This window comes from Callospermophilus lateralis, unplaced genomic scaffold (genome assembly GCF_048772815.1).
Source record: "Callospermophilus lateralis isolate mCalLat2 unplaced genomic scaffold, mCalLat2.hap1 Scaffold_84, whole genome shotgun sequence".
Lineage (NCBI taxonomy): Eukaryota > Metazoa > Chordata > Mammalia > Rodentia > Sciuridae > Callospermophilus > Callospermophilus lateralis.
In genome coordinates this window covers 3928063-3947257 of record NW_027516477.1, presented here as the reverse complement: position 1 = coordinate 3947257, position 19195 = coordinate 3928063, and the positions used below count along the sequence as shown (strand labels likewise).

The following is a 19195-nucleotide window of genomic DNA, read 5'->3' as shown; positions in this document are numbered from 1 at the left end:
GCATGCTAGGGGAGCGCTGTAATTCTGGGCCACAACCCCAGCCCCAACATTAGTGTTATTTTTATGTTTCTAGTTTCATGGGATCTGTTCAAATTGCATCTTAGAAGTTGACAGTGGAGGAGAGGGGTTTCTGTTTACTTTTCTCTGTCCTCTAGTTTTTTTAGATATATTTCAAATTTGTATTTAAACAATAAAGCAGTCTTATTTCCTTCATTAAAAAGGCATATGTTACTTGGTAAAAGAAAATTTTGAAATTTTAGATGTAATATTACATAATCTAGTGTCTCCAGTGGGTTATTTCTTTGTTATAAATTATAGCCTAATAATTAGTAAAAATGTTGTAAAACAAATAGTTGATAAATTTTGGTCTTTGAGGTTTTTTTTAAAGTTCACAGTAATATTGTAAATCATTCTTCTTTTCCAACCACCTACTTATATTTAAAGTTGTACAATAAATAGCTTGAGTGAGTTTAAGAAAAGGACTTAATCCAGGTTTCTTAATATAATTTTAATTTTATTTAAGTGTTTTGTTTGGAAAATATTATTTAAAATACAATAGTAAGATAGTGTTTGTTATCCGTGTTTGAAAATGAATTTTCTTATAAGGAAAATTTAACTAAACTTTCTCAAGTTTTTTTTTTTTTTAGTTCAAATACCTTGGAAAAATAAAGTGTAAATTAAAAGTTTCCATTCCTACTTCATGGGTACTAAATCCAAAATCTAAATTAAATTGCACTAAAGGTCAGTCTACAGAACTAGAGACTTTATATTTCCCAATTAAGGGATGGGCTACTTCATCTATAATATCCTTTAGAGAGTGAAAAAACACTCCCTCCTCTTTCAGTCTTCATTATCAAATAATATCCAATCAAAGTAGAATATATCACTTCAAATTTATGTCTGCCCCAAATAGTGTTTACCACTAGATATAAATAAGCTTCAATTTCTACCTCTTAAGGGAATCATGCCAATTAAAGTAATGAAGTTTTCAAGTTTCATAGCTATATAGTCAACCATGTACCAAAATAGCTGGGGTTTGATGAATCATATGATTTGAGTTGGGTTTTGTTGAAGTACTGATGTTTGCAGTTTATTAAGTGACTCGTTCCTTAAATACAAACACCACAGGGTGGAATCTTCGTGCACAGATTCTGGGATTTGATACACCTAGGCTAGAATTCAAAACTTTCTTCCTTTGTGCTCTGTCACCTTCAGCAGATAACTAGACAATTCTGACTTTCATTTTCCACACCTATGAGGCACAAACATCAAAACTTAACGCTCCAAGTTGTCATCATCATGTGGAAGATGTAGGGAAAGTGTGAGACATCAGGCTCAGCATTTAGTAAAGCATTCAGTAAATGAAATGACCTGCCCTTGTGATTAATTCATACTTTTTGGTTTATGATTTAATTGTTAAATGGTATTAAACATATTTAAAGTGTGAAGCATGCCTGTAATACCAATGAATCTAGAGGCTGAGTGCAGAGGATCCTTAGTTTGGGCCCAGCCTGTGCCAACTTGCCAAGACCCTGTCACAAAATAAAAAATAAAAAGGAGTAGGGATGTAACTCAGTAGTAGAGCACATTTGGATTCATTCCCCAGTACACTCCTCTGCAAAATAATAGCTATGTATGAATAACTTTTTATTGATTATCATTTAAGTCTTAGAACTAAGAAAAACATAGAGAAAGAAGTGTGTTCCTTGAGTTTGGTGTCTTGTGGTGTTTCAAGTTGCACCTCACTATTGGCCCTCCTGTCTTACTTTCTTACTCCTGTGTTTCAATCATATACTAATGAAGTATAACAATTGTCATTTTCTTTGTTATAGGTTCTCTTGATATAAAGTATGTGGGCAATATAAATGTACTTTTCAACTTAGTACTAATAGCATCTCTGTTTTCTTGCTAACTAGAAAGTCTATCTAATATCTAATATTTGTTTCTTCTTCTTGTGCAACCTTTCCTTGGTACCAGCTGCTGCTTCAAAGAATAAAGTTAAAGGTGAGCACATGTCCATTTTGCATGGTTATGGTGATTCACTTTTCTGCTTATTCCAAGTTCTCTTAAATGATAAAATCTATTCTGTTTGTGTCAATGCTATTTCAGTGCATGAATACTATTTATAAGTTACCCAAAATGCATGTATTTCAACCATTCGGTTTTTGATATATGTCTGTTTGCATGGTTGTTTTTAAGTTTGTTTTCTAGTTTTGTTTTTCATTTTATTTCATTCTGAAATGTGCTTTCATGTGCTAATATTTTGCCTGTTGACCTTAGCTTCCTTAATAAAATTTAGAATTAAAAAAATATGTCATAATTAAAGCTTGAGGAAAGTCACAAAATTCTGTATGCCTTCATATAACTATTTGTAAAGGAAATTAAATCCTCTAAAAGATGAATATTATAAACAGTTCAAGTTATTTATTATTTTTTCTTCTATTTCGAGATTGTATTAAATTTGTCTGATAGTAACCTGAAAACATATTTTCATAAAAAAGTATGCACTTGTCTAAAAACCAAAATATCTTCCTAAAAGCCAAAAATCTGTCGTAATGTGTCTAAGCATTTATGAATTTGGAAAAAATTCAAATTATCTATCTATATAATCTGTGTATCTATTTATGATAGTATGTAATAGATTCATAGTTCATATGATTCAATTTATATTTCCCATAGTAATCTATTCACTGTTTTTAAAGGTTTTTTTTCTGTTTATGTTTCTCAATTAGCCAAAAAGCATTATTTTATTTTACTTTTTGTCTTTTAGGTCCAAGTTCTAGTTCTATGCTTTGTTTTAATATAGTAAGTTAGGCCTACTTTTGAAGTGTTAACTTCCTCCTCTTGATAAAGCTTAGTGTTTACTTTAGAACCCATTGTTTCCTAGCAATGTATTTGTCAATAGAATACTAAGTGTAAAAGAGGGGTTGGCAAAATATTGTCACCTCCATGCCTTGTGTAGGTTCTTGTTTCAGAAAATTTGATAGAAATATTAGCCAAACTTTACTGTAGTAATTTTCTGTCTGAATTTGAAAAAAAAAACATTCATAGAACAATTAATGTATGTTTATAAATTAATAAACATAATGAATTCATATAATAAAAGGTTAAGAAGTGTTGTTTCAGAAATGAGGCATTAAGAAAAATGAAATAATAATGTGTCAATGGTGGGTAAACCCATACATAGAGAGACAGAGATTCTTACTAAAATCTGGGTAATACTTTATGAATAAGGTTGAATGTTAACTTGATCCTAAAAGATGATTAGAATGTATATAGAAAAATGTAGTAAAAAACAAAGAAGATTAGAGACAGGTAGAGTTGTGTACCCTATAATCCCAGTGACTAGGGAGGCTGAGGTAGTTGAATTACAAGTTTGAGACTAGCCTCAGCACTTTTGCAAGTTCCTAAGCAACTCAGTGAGAACCCTGTTTCAAAATAAAATATGAGAAGGCCCAGGGATGTGGCTCAGTGGCTAAGTGCCTGTGTGTTCAATATCTGGTACCAGCAACAAAAAAAAAAGGAGTAAGAAAACATATATAAAGCTAAGGAAGCAGGGGTGATTGCAGTCTATTTCAGTAAAGTGAGAAGACATTTTGAATGAGCCCTGAGTTTTTAAAAATAAATGGAGAAAGTAAATTTGAAGATAAAACAATAAGAAATGGAGTGAGCATGAGTCATTGCTGCATTTATTCCATAAACCTATAGCAATAATCAAAACTATGTTCACTTAATAATTCTCAAATATAATTGCAACTAATTAAAAATATAATTAAAATTAATTCAAATTATAGAGGTTGCAAAGTTTTAAATACAGGAAAATTTTTTTTTCCATTGGATGATGATACCATAAATTATTCTAGAGGTTCCATGTCTTCTGCTGGCTAGAATTTTGCAATGCAAAAATATTTTTGTACACAGATTAATACTTCCTACATTTTTTTCCTACCCTTACACATATGTTCATTGTCTTTTTATCTCTTCTCACTTGCATTCAGAGGGCTTTCAGACATAGTTTATCCCATGCCTGTCTTTTTGCATGTGCCAGTTATTATAAAGGAAGAATAACACTTTCTAGAATTAACTGCACCTCAATCAGAAATTTAAATTTTATTTCTAACCATTGTTTGAGAAAGATATACATTATTCAAAGGTAATAGATTGAACTCTGCAATACTTTTATTGTATAATTTCTGTGTCAAGGTAAATTGTCTTTAAACAGGAATAAAATTTGGATGCTGAAAATAGAACCCAAGTAATGTAAAAGTGGATGGTTGCTTAAAAATAGTTCTTTCCTCTGACCCAGACAACTTACTTCCCAGCAAATCAAGGGAAGTTCTGGGGAGGATCACATCTCATTCACTTTATAAAGTCTTGGAAAGGTGGGGAGATTCTGACAGAATGGAGAAAGGAATGTATTCTCATTTTTCACAAAATAGAAATGTGGTGTCATTCCATAAACCATAGACTAGTGAGTTCAAAATAAACATCCCAGTAAGGAATTTTAAATAAGGCTCCTATAGTAGTTGCTTGTGGGTGCTTAGATTAAAACAGAGTTCACTAGGAGTCAGCTAATAGTTACTAGTAATGGCATAAAAGACTACCTTAATTTTCCTCCTTTTTCTTAATACTGGTTACAACTATTGCACAATATCGGAGCACAATAATATAGACATTGCATATGTAAATTTTATCAAATTATGTAGCAACTGATTATCTTCATTGGTCAAATCCAATGGTGGATTGACAATCAGCATATTACTTATTTCTTTTCTGCTGAATATATATTGCTTCTTTTGATTTTCATTACCCCTGATCTCAGTGTCTCTGTACACATTAGATTTTTAAAAAATATTTTTGACTCTTTCTCTCTTCTCCATTTTATTCTGAAGCAGAGGCATCATTGAGACTACATCTCTGATCCTTGAGGAGATCATCCATTGCAGTATTGGCTCAGATCTCCACAACTCCTTTGAAAAATACACTTCATTTCATACAAAATAAAGGAAGCAGCCATTTTCTAGATGGTTGTCTACCCACCAGCAACCCCTCCCCACTGCTGACTGGCAAGCCAAGAATAAATTACCCATTCACACTGCTTCTCTGAAATCTTAAGTCTGAGAAAAGGAAAGGAGAGAGGGGAAAGGTGAAAAAGACAGTAGGGTGAAGGAGAGACAGTTGATCAGATAGGTTATTCTCCATGGCCATGAATTCTGTGTGTGGACTTAAAAAGATAAACTAAATCTAAGAGAGAGGAATGAAGCAAGGTTGTATTAAAAGAAAGAGGAAAGAATACCCTAATTGTGCCCAATCCCCTTGTTCTAAAATATGTCTAGACTCTGTTTTATCCCTGCATTTTGGGTCTATGAAACGGCTTTATTTTAGCTAAGCTTTCTAGATGGATTTCTCTTTCAAACAATCAAAAGAGAACCAGTTGGTATAGTTGTCTTCTTTCTCTACAAGTTTTCTTTGTTGGTTTTGATGATTACTTTTCTTTGCTTGATGTCACCTACTGAGTTTTTGCCTGCTATTCCCTCATTGTGCAGAACACTTCCCCTTCAATATTAAAAGCATTGTGCTTATTTTGCTTTGCAAATCTGAATGGTCTGGATTTGCTATCTTCTCATAACACCAAATTTCTCTGATTTTCTAGGTTTATAAGATTGGGAACTTCTTTCATTTCTACTCACTAATAGCTCTCACATTCGGTTAGGTACCAAATAGTCATGGTTGGATTGCATTGCCATCGTATCCTCTTCCTCAAGTCACTCTCTGAGGAGAGCTTGTCTGGAGTCTTTTCTAACTTGTTTCCCACTTTAGTTCTCCATACTCTACAATCTATTTTACATCTGTATATCTAGCTGAATTTTAAATAAGATCATCAATGTTTTGCCACTTAGAAGAAATGGGCATCTGAGAGTTTTCTTAAAATGTCTTTGTGTAAAATAATTTTGTTTCCTTTATAATAAATTTATAAAAATATAACAAATGTATTACACTGCTTAATATTGCTCCAAGATCTTACAAATTTTAAGCAGTTTTAACTCAGTAAAAATATTTTATTCTCTAATCCTGATTTTTAAGTTTTTTCAAAATTCTGCAACAATAGTAAGGATAACATTTTATGCCATTTCTAGAACACCAGCTTTTAGCTACTATTTTCAAAGTCTTTAAGTCTTAACAATTATATTATCATTATCCAGTGCTCAAATAGAAATTAGCATAATCATTCTGACAGTGCCTAAGAATTCAAAGATAATGCAAGTGCTCAGCTATATAAATTGAGATACACATGTAGTTCAAAGGAAAATCAATATTTTAATTTACTAGATTTATTAAGGAAAAGTCATACAGAATATCATTAAATAAAATATTCACATGAGACTATATACAAATCTGATGTAATATAAAATACAATATTAGGGTGGAGTTGAAAGGAATATAAGAAAATGAAATTGGAATGTTGTTTCAAACTATTTTGAGATTTTTATTTTAGGTGTGGCACCTGTTTTTAGTTTGCACTATGTAATGTATTTCACACATTAAGTCATTCATTTTGTGTTTAAACATAGGCTGAATCTTGATTTGGGGACTCACTAGATTTCAGTATTTAGACATTTGACTAGCTTCACTAATGTTGATACAACATTCAGTTGTTGTGAAAATTATATAGGATGATGCATAAAAACGAATTATCCCAGGGCTGGCCCATAATAAGCCTTCAGTAAATTTTGCATACTGTAGTTTTGAATATTACATTATAATCATCAATACCAGTTATATGATATCTGTAGGGGAAAAAATATGAAAACATATAGTCCAAGACAAGTCTATGTACTCAATGCTTTTCTAGAAGTGTTGACTAAATTTCATCTTCATGATGGTGTTCATATATTTATATTCATTATAAAATTAAAATAAACACATAAAATATATGAGTGATCTAGTAGGTAGTTTTTACCTTTCTTCAATTTTGTTATTAAAAACCAAAGTTAATGAAAAATATCATTAAAGAATTTTAACTCAAAGTGAAAAGAAAACAAGAAAATTATTTCATAGAGAAGTCTGTATGATATTTAAATGTAAAATTGTTTTCATTCTGAGTGAAAAAAATTGAGAAATAAGTCCATAATATTTTTCTTGAAAATATCAGTTAGATATTTTTTATTGAAGATTTTGTTTAGATTTTAACTTAAAAATATCAGGAATTCTTCAAATTTTTATATTACAGCTATAAAATATTCATGAAAAATTGCTAATCAAGAAATGACTACTAAAGCTTACATTTGTCCTGCATAAAACTGATCTAAAGGAATATGTTTAGGATGCTAGAATTATGTAAATGAATTTTAAAACATGTTATGTTCCTATAACACAGTCACCAAGGGCTCCAGATAAAAGGCTCTCCAGTGGTACCTTTTAGAGGAATGCTTTCTTAATCCACACTCTAGTTGAACTCACTTCTGTAGTAAAAATCACAATGAAGGCATTGCTATATATAATAGTGGAATAATGCTTATAAAATTCTAATGTATTATTCTAGCTGTTTTCCAACTTTAGAAATATGAATAAAAATGATAATTTCAACAATTTATCTTTTCTGTACGTTATTATGGGTCACACCATAACCTAAACATTTTATATTAGTTTGTTGAGATGGGTATTATTTTATGGGTATTTTTATTATCCTCATTTTTAAAATGTGGAAAATAAAGAAAAATTAACATATTTAAGTTCACATAATGAGTGAGAGGCAGTGCAAAAATTCCAAATCAGACATACTGACTACTGAATCTATTAATGCCTTTGAAGAGACTGGCTTAGTCGAATTTATAGTTTACCTGAACCTTATTTATTTAAATGCTTTTTCTTGATCCAATTTACTCAAAAGGGAGTGATGTTCAACAAGTAATACAGTAGGCCAACTTAGACGGAAATATTGGCCAGAAAGTGATTCTTAAGCAGACCTTTCATTTCTTATTCTGCCCTTTTTCTCTTTCTTCTAGATCTTTCACTCTTTCACCTTATGTTAACCTCACTCCCTCTTGGGAAAGTGAGAAGTAATTAGTTTCTTTAGTAATGTTCTAGAAAATTTTTTGGGATAGATAATGTGAAATACTGAGCTCAGAAGAAGAAAACACGGTTAAGGCAGGTGCTCATGAAAATTTTATTGTAAGATGACTCAATGGGTCAAGATATGGATAATTTAATATTTTTAAAGTACAGCTTCCTTTGGCGTGGTTTCTGTTTTTTATTTCTCAGTGTGTAGCGATTTTGACATGGATTTTCTCTCTGGATTATCTCATTACTTTATGTTCTATAACTATCTCCCTTCATGTTTCTCAGTACAATCAAGCCTGAGTCATGATAGAAAGACCCCTCTAGATATTCCATTCTTAAGTCTAAGAGAATATTATTTTTCACTTGAGTTAATGGAGCTGCATTTTCCCTGTCCTTGCTTTCTTTGTGAAATGCAAACACAGGCATGCACTTTATTGTGGGAATGTGGATGAATGCAACTCATTTGACAGCAAAACAGGTCACAGCTTTGTACAGCAATTAGAAATTAGTTTACGCATTGCTATTTTAAGTTTATATTCTCATTTCTACCATAAATAAATCATCAGAATAGTTTTTTTATTCTATTTAAGCACATCTCATCCAAAAGGCATGATCTTCTGGGATTTAACTCATTCACTTGGCTCATGTCGTTCCATTATGCTAATAAAACTGATATTTGCTTCCTCTACAGCTGCTGTGTGGGGGTTTAGAAAGTGTGTAATTAAAATCCCAAGGTTTGTGTTTTTTTTCAGATTTTTAAACAGAACAAACTTATAATAAGGGAAATACAGTGATCAATGTATACCACTTAGTTCGGTCTTTAGGAGCATTTTGAAAACATGCTATGAGGACAAATATTAAATTACACTAAAAAAAATGTAACTGTATTTTTCAAATAAAATGATGTTATGGTCATATATTTAGTGGAAAAAAATCCCTTGACTTAACATTCTAATCTAAAATGTTTATTACTAGCAAAGTGCACTGTTAAAAGATTTTCAGAAGGGTATTTGAGTACTTAAGTTCTAGCATTTGCTCTATTTTTATTTTTTCTTTAGTCATCTATAAAATGATGATAAAAATGTCTACACTACCTACCTCACAGAGTTATAATGATCAAAAAGAATATATCAAAACACATTTAAAACAGCAAATTGTATTCAGATGTAAGTAGCTCCTCATTAAATAAGCCATAATCAGAGACAGGAACTTCAAATTCAGTGATGAATTAAATGTGGCCCTTATACTGAGCCCATGCCAAAGATCCATGCATGAATGTTCTTGTAATATTGAAAACTTTTTAATAGTTTTTATTACTAAATACCCTTGGAAATGAATTAAAGCAAGCCTATTACCTCACTGGCTAAATCTATATTAAACTTCTGTAACCTGTGTTTTAGTCTTCCCAAGCTGTAATACAAAAATACCATAAATTAGGTGACTTACGAAAAAACAAAATTTATTTTTCCCAGTTATAGAACCTAGGAAGTAAAATATCAAGGCAGATTCTGTGTCTGAAGAGGGCCTGCTTTGTGGTTCATAGATGGCACCTTTTTGCTGTGTCTTTATGACACAGCTCTCTGTGGCTTCTTCTATAAGGGTACTGATTTCATGTGTAATACTCCACTTTTATGGCCTAACAGCTTCCCAGTGGACCATCATCAAATACCAATACTTTGGGGATTAGGTTTCAAAATATAAATTTTTCAAGACACAAATATTCACATGTAGCACTATGTTACGATATTGCAGGGAGATATTTTTCCCCTAATTTTATTTCATAAAGCTTTGATGAGTTTGATCACTAATTCATTCATTTCCAGAATTGCTGGAAATTTATTAATGGAAAAAAAGTTCTAAACCATAGTATATTGCAATGTGATAGACTATGAAGAAAGACAAGCATTCTTGGACAAGGGAGAGGAGGCAGTGGTTTTAATTTTGAATATGGAGACCAGAAAAAAATTGAATATTTGATCTGAGAATTAATAGAGAGAGAGAGAGAGAGAGAGCAAGCCATGTATCAGGAGAAGAATTCCAAGAAAAGAAAGGAAGAAGAATAAAGTCCTTAAGGCAAGGAGGGTCTGAATTATTCAGGGGTCATTCAGCAACCCATGTGACATGAAAATCATAAACCTGGAGTGTAAAGATATAAAATCACAGAGGAAATGAATACACAAGTCATCTAATGACTTTTGCTTTCCTCCAAGTGAAATAGAGAGCCACTTGAAGTTTGAGCAAAAGAGACACATACACTGATTCAATTTTAAAGAGATTTGTTTCATTTCCTTGATTAAAAAAAAGACTATAATCAAAATTTTTAGGACACTTTCCCTAAGAAATTAGGGGACAGATGATAGTTGAATTACGAGCATCATAGCAATGGAGGTGAAATTACACCTACAAGAACTTGAAGGCTAGAAGTGAGGCACCATAAAGAGGGTGGATTGTAGAATGATATTATTTTATTTGTTTTAATTATTTTGTGTAGACTAGAAGGACAAAGTGACATTGATGAGATGGAGAAGACTTGGGAGGAACATTGTATAACAACTAGAGATTCATGTCGAGTACATGAAGGTGGAGATAGCTAGAAGGCATTCCAGTGACATAATAATTAGAAGTTGTTATATGAAAATGCACCTCAGGAAAAAAAAAAAGCTCTATACCATTGATAAAATATTCGGAAATCATTAAGTTATAGACATTGTTTACAGTCATTAGCTTGGGTAAGCTCACCAAGGACATGAGTGGAGCTAGAGAACAAAGTAAAAGCCTTTGGATTGAGTTCTTAGGTATTCAAATCTTAAATAGATAAAGATGATGAGTGGAAGCAGAGAAGAAAACCAAAACAGGTGAAGAAAACATTTCCAAAGTAGAAGTGGTGTTCAACTTGATCAAATGCTCTTCTTATTTAAATTCTTTTATCTTGATTCCATTTACCCAAATGAGAGTGAGGTCAGTTGTCAGGGTAAGTAGGCCAACTTAGATGGGAACACTGGCCAGAAAGTGATTCTTAGTAGATCTTGTATTTCTCATTCTGCCTTTGTTCTCTTTCTATGGGTCTCTCACTCATTCACCTTATTCTAACCTCATTCCCTCTTGGAAAAGTGAGAAGGTAATTAGTTTTTCTAGTAGAAGAGTAATATTCTAGGAAAATTTCAGGCATATGATATGTTTTCTCTAAGATGCACTAATCATCTGGAAGACAGTTGAGTTCACTTACTGAACATGCTGTCTAAATACAAGGCATGGATATTCTTTGGCTTAAATAATCAACAAATAGCTTATGAAGTGTTGATTTCCACATCAGCCAAAAGTTATCTTGGGAAAGAATGTGTCAAATCTCCTAGCTACCTACTTATAGAATGTGGGAGTTTGGGAATCCCACATTCATAATGGCAACCAGTTGTGATAGCATGTGGAAATGGAAACTGGGAAATAGGGAACAATTATCTGTGTGTAACAGGATATAAAAATTGTCCTATATACTAAGATAGATGCTTCTATGCAATGTGATATTTGATTCACTGAAGACTTGAAATTTTCTTATCATTGAGTAAATATTTACCTTTATGCATGAAATTATTTCTTCTTATAAAAAAGGTATTAGTTTAGATTTAGGAGAAACATAGCTGAGATACAAAACAGATTTTAAAAAGTGTTACAAATGTTTGGGAAGTGTTAACAAATGCTTTGAAAATATTCACACATTAATGTTATTTAATGTATATAGTGCCAGAGTGGCATGGCCAAGCCAACATTTCAGCACAATAATTGGACTCCATACTTCTTATAACTAAATATGTATGTTGAGTATTTGTTTCTATTACTATTTAAAGCATCATAATTCGTTTCATCCCTAATTTTTTTCTTACTTTATTTTTTAAAATAAAACAGATTAAAAAACCAAGAATTTTAAAAATTGTGTTTATTTTTGGTAGATTCCTTAAAAGAAAACATAAATTCTCAGAGCCTAGCAGGAGATTTACTGAAAGAAAGCATTTCTTAGAAACTGCAGCCATTTTGTTTTAAAATCTAGCGAATTAAAATGCATTTAGTGATAGCAATTCCTTCACACTTAATTACTCACCAACATTTTCAAAATATTTGTCAATATTATTTAGGGCATGTATAGGCTCTAGTCAAAAGAAGAAATAGTATATTTTATACTTTGAAATCAAATTAAAAACAAACTGGTACACCAGTATTTAAAATAAACTGTGTGTAGCAGCAATAATGACTACTTTTTTAGAATCTAAATTAAAAAAAGACTAACCAAGATAATAAACACTGCAAAATGTTGCTAACATTGTACCATTTATCACTGACCTCATACAAGATAATGAAACAGAAATTTTCATTATTAGTTTAAATATTTTATTAATAAACTTTCACTTGTACTAACTTACATAAAAATAAATTTTTAGCAAATAAAATCATGCTGCTTTGGTTGTTGAAAGTTCTTTGTTGTCTTAAAGAGAACTGTTATCTTTTAAGTGATATTTCAGACTGGCTTGGAGTATGAATATTAAATTTTAAGATGCCAATCATATCACAGGTCCTAAAATGTGTAGAGAGATGAATACACTAAGATATATTCTATGTTAGTAAGGGTTAAGTAGGTTCGACAGGATTTGTTTTATTTTAAAATTATGTAAGTCTCTCAACTTCATTGGTGGCTTGTACAAATACAAATGATGCATCTAGAATTAACTCTGAAATATAATTGAGAGAAAATCAACTTACAGAAACATAATAAAGCAGCTGGAAAATGAATAGAATGTCAATAATATTATTGAAAATATGTATAAAATGCAAGTTGCATTCATTGTAGGAAACACAATGTTAGAAGATGTTCTTTATTAATGATAATAAAACTATTTGAATTTTAAATATCACAATATATTTTAGTTACAGATGAGGAGGCACCTGGATAAAATTAAATTGTCTAAGTATGAATAAAAGATATTAGCTACCTCATGAGATACAATATGCCATTGGTAATTTTAAAAACAAAAAACAGAATGTCAGAAAATCAAAATATGAAATTGTGAATTCTTATTATCAAATAATGTTATATCCAAGTCTGTACTCATAAGAGTAATTTTTGCTTTTTCTCAGTTATTGAGCATCACATGCAAAAAGTAGACCTGATCTCTGGTGTGAGGTGATATATTTAATTTTTACCCTGGCAAATGGATGAAGCTGAATCAACTTGTTTTACCTTCCACACATGTCTGTTATAAATAGACACATTAAATGTTAAAGAGAAGCCAAATGCAATTGATGTCAGGTTCAAACAACTTAAATAAAGAAAATACATTCTTGATGGGAACTAGTTATAATGAGCAAGTTAGCATTTCATTTTTTAAAGGAATTTGGTACAATAATCTTTGTGTCTTTTGGATATCTATATAGTGTGTTATTCCTTCTCAGTTGATATGACAGAATGATTTAGTCTTCCAATAGGAAAAGAGACTGGACCCCCTGTTTACATGCCTTTTCCCAGTGAGTGCTGAAATAAAACTTGCTCCATTTGCCTCTTTTAATAGATCAGGTACTATAAACTCTTCCTGAAAGTATGGAGATCAAATGACTCACTCTTTTTAACATCTATTCCAAAGGTTTGCTTAAGTGACCATTATTTCAATCCACAGCAACTGTTTGTTAGAAAACTAATTTTTGCTCTATGTTGGTACTATACATTATAAACATTAGCATAATTTTTTAACTTCTTTTTTTCTTTGTTTTTACTTTTTGTGGTGCTGTGCATCAATCCCAAGGCCTCAAACTTGTGTGATCTATCCTTCCAGCCTCAACCCACTTTTGTTTATTTGGTTGTCCCATTTTCTTTTTCCTACTATAATGAATATGAAATTCTGTCCTTGAATTTATGCAGTTTACCACCAGAGGATTTCAAATCACCATAAATACCATCATTCATATCTCAGAATTTCATGTCTTTATGATATCTGCCTTCAATTTTTTTGTTGCCTTCAATCAGTTGAATGCCTTCAATTTAAGTTTTTTTCCTGCACAAGGAATATTCCCACAAAACTTATCTTAAGGTACTTGGATCTTACATCCCTCTGGCTCTTCATTAGAGCTCTGTAGTCTCCCACCTCTAATTAATTCCACATATCTAATAATTAATAGATTTGTTCACTTTAAAATCACAGTCTCTACATTCAGATCTCATCTCTATACTAAGTTGATCTACTTTATCCAGAATAGTTTAAAGCATAGATGATTATTGTCTGGAACAAGAGTTTTCTTTGCCATTTGTCCAAAATGACTGACACTTTTACGTTTCTAAATGCTTCTCTAACAAACATCCACATACTGAGACACCTAGTATCAATAATATGATTAAATTGAATCATGTGGAGTGTTGTTCAGATCTAGATATAGGAGTTAATAGAGACTTGAGCAAAAAAATGGTTGAAAATTCACTTGAACATCTAAGATGTTTAGATATCTTCTATTTCAACATAATACGGAAATATAATTTCCACCTATAGCTACTCTGTTTGCTTTTCTGAAACCTCTTTATATATTTGGAAAGTGCATTAGTGCAAAGTCACTTGCTCCTGTCATAGGTGATTTATTTCTTCCCAGGAGGAAACAAAAAAATAGAGTGACTGTTGTTTGGTTGCCAAATAACAAATTATCTAGCATACAGATTTCCTATCTCTAGCACTGCATCCTTATGTTGTTTAAGCTAAGATTTAAAAATCAAATGTGTATTCTAATGCACCACTTGAGTTGTACATTTTACTCCTTCACTCACTTAAAATATAAAAACAAGTGTACATATCACTTATTTTCTTTAAAATCTATTCACAGAGACAATTGAATACTATTATTTCATCTATCACTTGAATTATAAGAATCACGCAGTGTTTTAGTCATTTTTTTTGGCACTGTGATTAAAAGCCCCAAACAGGACAGTTGTAGAGGAGGAAAATTTATTTGAGGGATCATGGTTTCAGAGGTCTCAATCCATAGATAGCAGGCTCCATTTCACAAGGCTCAAGGGGATGCCGAATATCATGGTGGAAGAGTGTGGTGGGAGGAAGAGGCTTACATGATGATCAGGAGCAGATACAAATATATCCCAAAGCCACGCCCCCACCCCACCCCCTCCAGCCACACCTCACCTGCCTCAAGTTACCACTTAGTTAATTCCATTAAGTGATGAATTCACTGATTCAGTTAAGACTTTCTGCAAGACATTCCCCCAAGCTTATGTGATGTAAGAAGGTTCAGAAAAGAAATGATTGGGTTACAAGAGGCTTAACCCAATCAGTGAATTTATTACCTGTTGGGATTAATTCAGTGTAAGGTAGGTGGGGTGTTGCTGTAGGAAGTGGTTTGTTACAGGGTGTTTCTATGGAGTATATATTTTGTATCTGGTAGTGGAGTCTCTCTCTCTGCTTTCTATCATCATGTGAGCTGCTTCCCGGTGTCACACTCTTCCTCCATGATGTTCAGCCTCACCTTGTTTTGGGGAATACCCCACATCCAAACCATAATATGTAGTGAACTTCTTATCATAATGTACTATTTCCTTAGGTGTTCTAGAGAGACATAAATTATATGTATTTCAAGAGAATTGATCACCTATCACCAATTAAGCACTGATCTAGCAACTAGATTGAAATATATACGAAAATTTTTTTTCTAGCTGTATCTAACATTCTCATTTTTTATTACTAGATTAAAAAAAACAAGAGTACACAGTATCATTTTTATGAGATTTAAAATAATTACATTTATACATTGTTGTTTTCCTTGTTAGAGGCTTTGACCATTCTTCAGAGCTGGCATTGCTAGAGTGGTTTCTCTGCCAGATTGTGGGCATTGGTCTGTAGAGATAGTCTTTTACATTCAGTGAGTAAATTCCACCTGTTAGAGCATGCTCTAGGTCTTATGCATACGTATCTTTCTACATACATTAACCTTTCCTGAGATCTTGTATTGAAAAGCGCAAATGAGAAAATATTCTGAACAGGTCACTGACTGTTAGAAGGGACTGCTTGCATCTCTCTTGATTCTGTTCCTCTATCATTTCAAGGCACATGATACAGCCCTACAAGGTATATGATGAATTTAGTCAAACTGCTTTTTAAAAATAACTATCGGTGACTTAAATTATAATTTTCTTTGACCTTCTATTTTTAATGACAGTATTTGACAGAGTAATTATTTACAAACTGAAAGAAACTTAACCTGAGAAATCAGATAGTTTTGCAAAACAGCTCCTTTGAAATGATGTTAGATTCTTTCTCCAATAATTATGTCTGAAATATTCTATATTTTTTTCTTTTTCATTTTAAAATATACTCAACTATTATTACCAGTTTTTCATTTAGCAATCCTTTGACACCCCCTTAGGAAAGATAAATAACATCTCTAGACCATACATAAAATTTTCTGATGTTTGGTATTCTTCTTAAGTTCCTGTCTAGCACCAATATTCTATAATCTCTATCCTTTAAAAGAGAATAAATTTTCATGTGAAAAATTATTGCTTATTATATAAGTACTCCATTTATTTAGTTCTATCTACTATGTGATTGCATTTTTATTTTTCTAAATCTACCAATTTCTGCAAAGTTATGGACTGAGCATCTCACATTACTCTCTGGGTGGTTTATGTAAATAACAATAATAAAAACCCCTGAAGCTTCATCCCTGTTCCCAGTGGTATCCCACTGACCTCCTTTCAGCTTGAAAAGGTTCTATCTATTGCTGCTGTTTTTTTTCTCCTTCCCACTGGCAATTTTCAGCCTACTGTGCTTCTTCATCTGATTTCTTGACTCTTTCTTGACTTAAGAATTAATTATTGAAATGTATCAGATGCACTCTGAAAATGTCAGTGTATTTGGTTGGATTTACTAAGAAGCTCAGCTTTTCAGCCAACCTGATATTGGAACTGAATTTCAAGTAGGGCCTTTCTCCATGCATCCTTTTCACAGGCAACACAAAAGCATAATGCAGATGATCTATACTATCTCTGAAAGGTTTGTGCTGTATAAGGCCATTTGTCTCTATCACTTAAAAGCAGAATGTTTGCCTTTTTGTCTCATTGAAACTTGAACAAACACTTTATATAGAACTACAAGAGACTCACAGAAGCTGTCCATCTATCCTCCTGCCTCCAAACTGGCCTGTGGCTAATTTAATCTGTCCAATTCAGATGGTTATTGATCCTAGTGTAAAAGGAATTCACAACCTCCCTTTCATGTGGTGGCATATTCTACAAACCTTATTCTCACAAGCTCAGACACAGGAATTCATACCTCAAATAGTACAACAAGGCAGGTTGAGGGTGGAAGCACTTTAAATAAAAACTTTAAAATCTGCTGAAAAGAGACTCAAAAGAATTTAAGAAACATTTGTGGTATGGGTTAGGAAGGGGAAAAATGCTTGAAGTCACAAGACATAAACTTAAAAGAATATCAATAAAAACATATCTAAGTAGCTTTAATGCCACTCTTATAAAATTCCAATTGCATTACCTTACAAAATAATGACTAGGTACTTATTCTATGCTAAATTCTGCTTCAGGTGCTTCTGTTTCACTGTTGTTTAAAATTACCAACAAACATCTCCAGCCTTATAAAGCTTATATTCTATTGGAGGAAGATGAACAACAGTAAACTAAGTGGATAATGTAGTTTATCTTTTAAGGTGATCAATATTGTGAAAAAAAATAGATTGGCAAATGCCTAGAAGTGGCAGAATCACTATTTTAAATTCTGTAGTAAGGGCAAGGCCAATTAAGAGGGTCATGTTTGGTCAAAAAGAAGGTAAAGAAGGTAAAGAAGGTCATGTTTGGTCAAAAAGAAGCCCTGAGGATATTGTGGGAAGACTACTGAGGGTAAAGGGTAAAAACAGCATGGAGCCAAGGAAGAGTTATGTTTGCCATGCTCAAGAGGGAACAAAGTCTGATTGGGTGGAGCACACAGAGGCAGGAGAAGAAAGGGTGAGAAGGGTGTGACTGAGGGGAGTTAATAAAAGCAAGTAAAAGGGTAATAGGCCTTGCTTGCTTAGAGCCAAGTAGGCTACTTTATGGATTCTGCTTTTGTGCTGAGTGCAGTGAAACAGCAGAGGAGTTACATGGTCTGCCTATGAATGTAAAGAATAACTCTGGTTATTCAAGAGTCAAGAATGTCTCTGAGGCTTTCTTTGGCCTATGCCAAATGACACAGTCTCTAAATTAAATACAATGACTGGGACAAGGAAGAGTTCAAGGAATAATGTCCAGCCGGTGAGTGAAGCCCAGTGGTATAGCACATGCTGTTTCTGGGGTTGGCTTTGAACTTGCAATCCTCCTGCCTCAGCCTCCTGAGCTGTTGTGATTACAGGCCATGGAGCCCTGTATCTTCTAAGCATTTTTTGAATCATCTATCTGGAAAAGGAAAATGGCTAGTCACTATGTTCCTAACTATGCTAGTTATTATACATTTTTAAAATGTCCCTCTTATTGTTTTAAAGTATTTCAGAAGATAATATTATATGGTAGAATGCTGAACTGAGAACTGAGTAGGTACATATATATTTTCAAATTTTCTTTAATATATTCTTCAATACTGATACGTGACAATTTCATAGTTAGAGATTAGAAATTGAAGGATTAGAATTTTTGTTGTGCTCAATTGCAAAACTATAGCCACTTTCTACTAACTACTTTTTATATAAGGAATTTTATATAAAATTAATATTAAATATAAAGTAAAATTGGACAGTATTGCGTTTTTTCTAAAGTTACTCTTTTGTTAATCTTTCCCTTTTCTTCTTATTTTGCTCTCAAATTTCTCAATGATATGTTTATTTTCCTGGTGGATTCAAAGAGCTCTTTCAAGTTTACCACTCCTCACTCCAACAAAATTAAAGGTCAACAACATTCATAGGCAGAGAATACAAGAGGATACATGTGTCAGGAAAATTTGATGACCAAACTAAGTAAATTTTCTAAATTAAAAATGTTTTTTTTTTTAAACAAAAAGATTTTTAAAATTACTTCAATTGAAAATTTCTCTAAAGAGTAACTAGGATGTCATATGAACTCAAAATATTGTAGTATTCTAGATCCTATTGAAGGACTAGTTGTTTGAATCTTCAG

At 32.2% G+C, this 19195-nt stretch overlaps 1 protein-coding gene across 1 annotated transcript in view; it reads left to right on the top strand.

Moving 5' to 3' along the window:
* LOC143641087 (3',5'-cyclic-AMP phosphodiesterase 4D-like) overlaps positions 1-19195 on the top strand; it is a 195964-nt gene that overhangs the window by 140077 nt on the left and 36692 nt on the right. The window contains exon 9 of the mRNA XM_077108497.1: positions 1978-2004. Within this exon, the coding sequence (XP_076964612.1) occupies positions 1978-2004 (27 nt within the window). The remainder of the gene's footprint in view (positions 1-1977; positions 2005-19195) is intronic.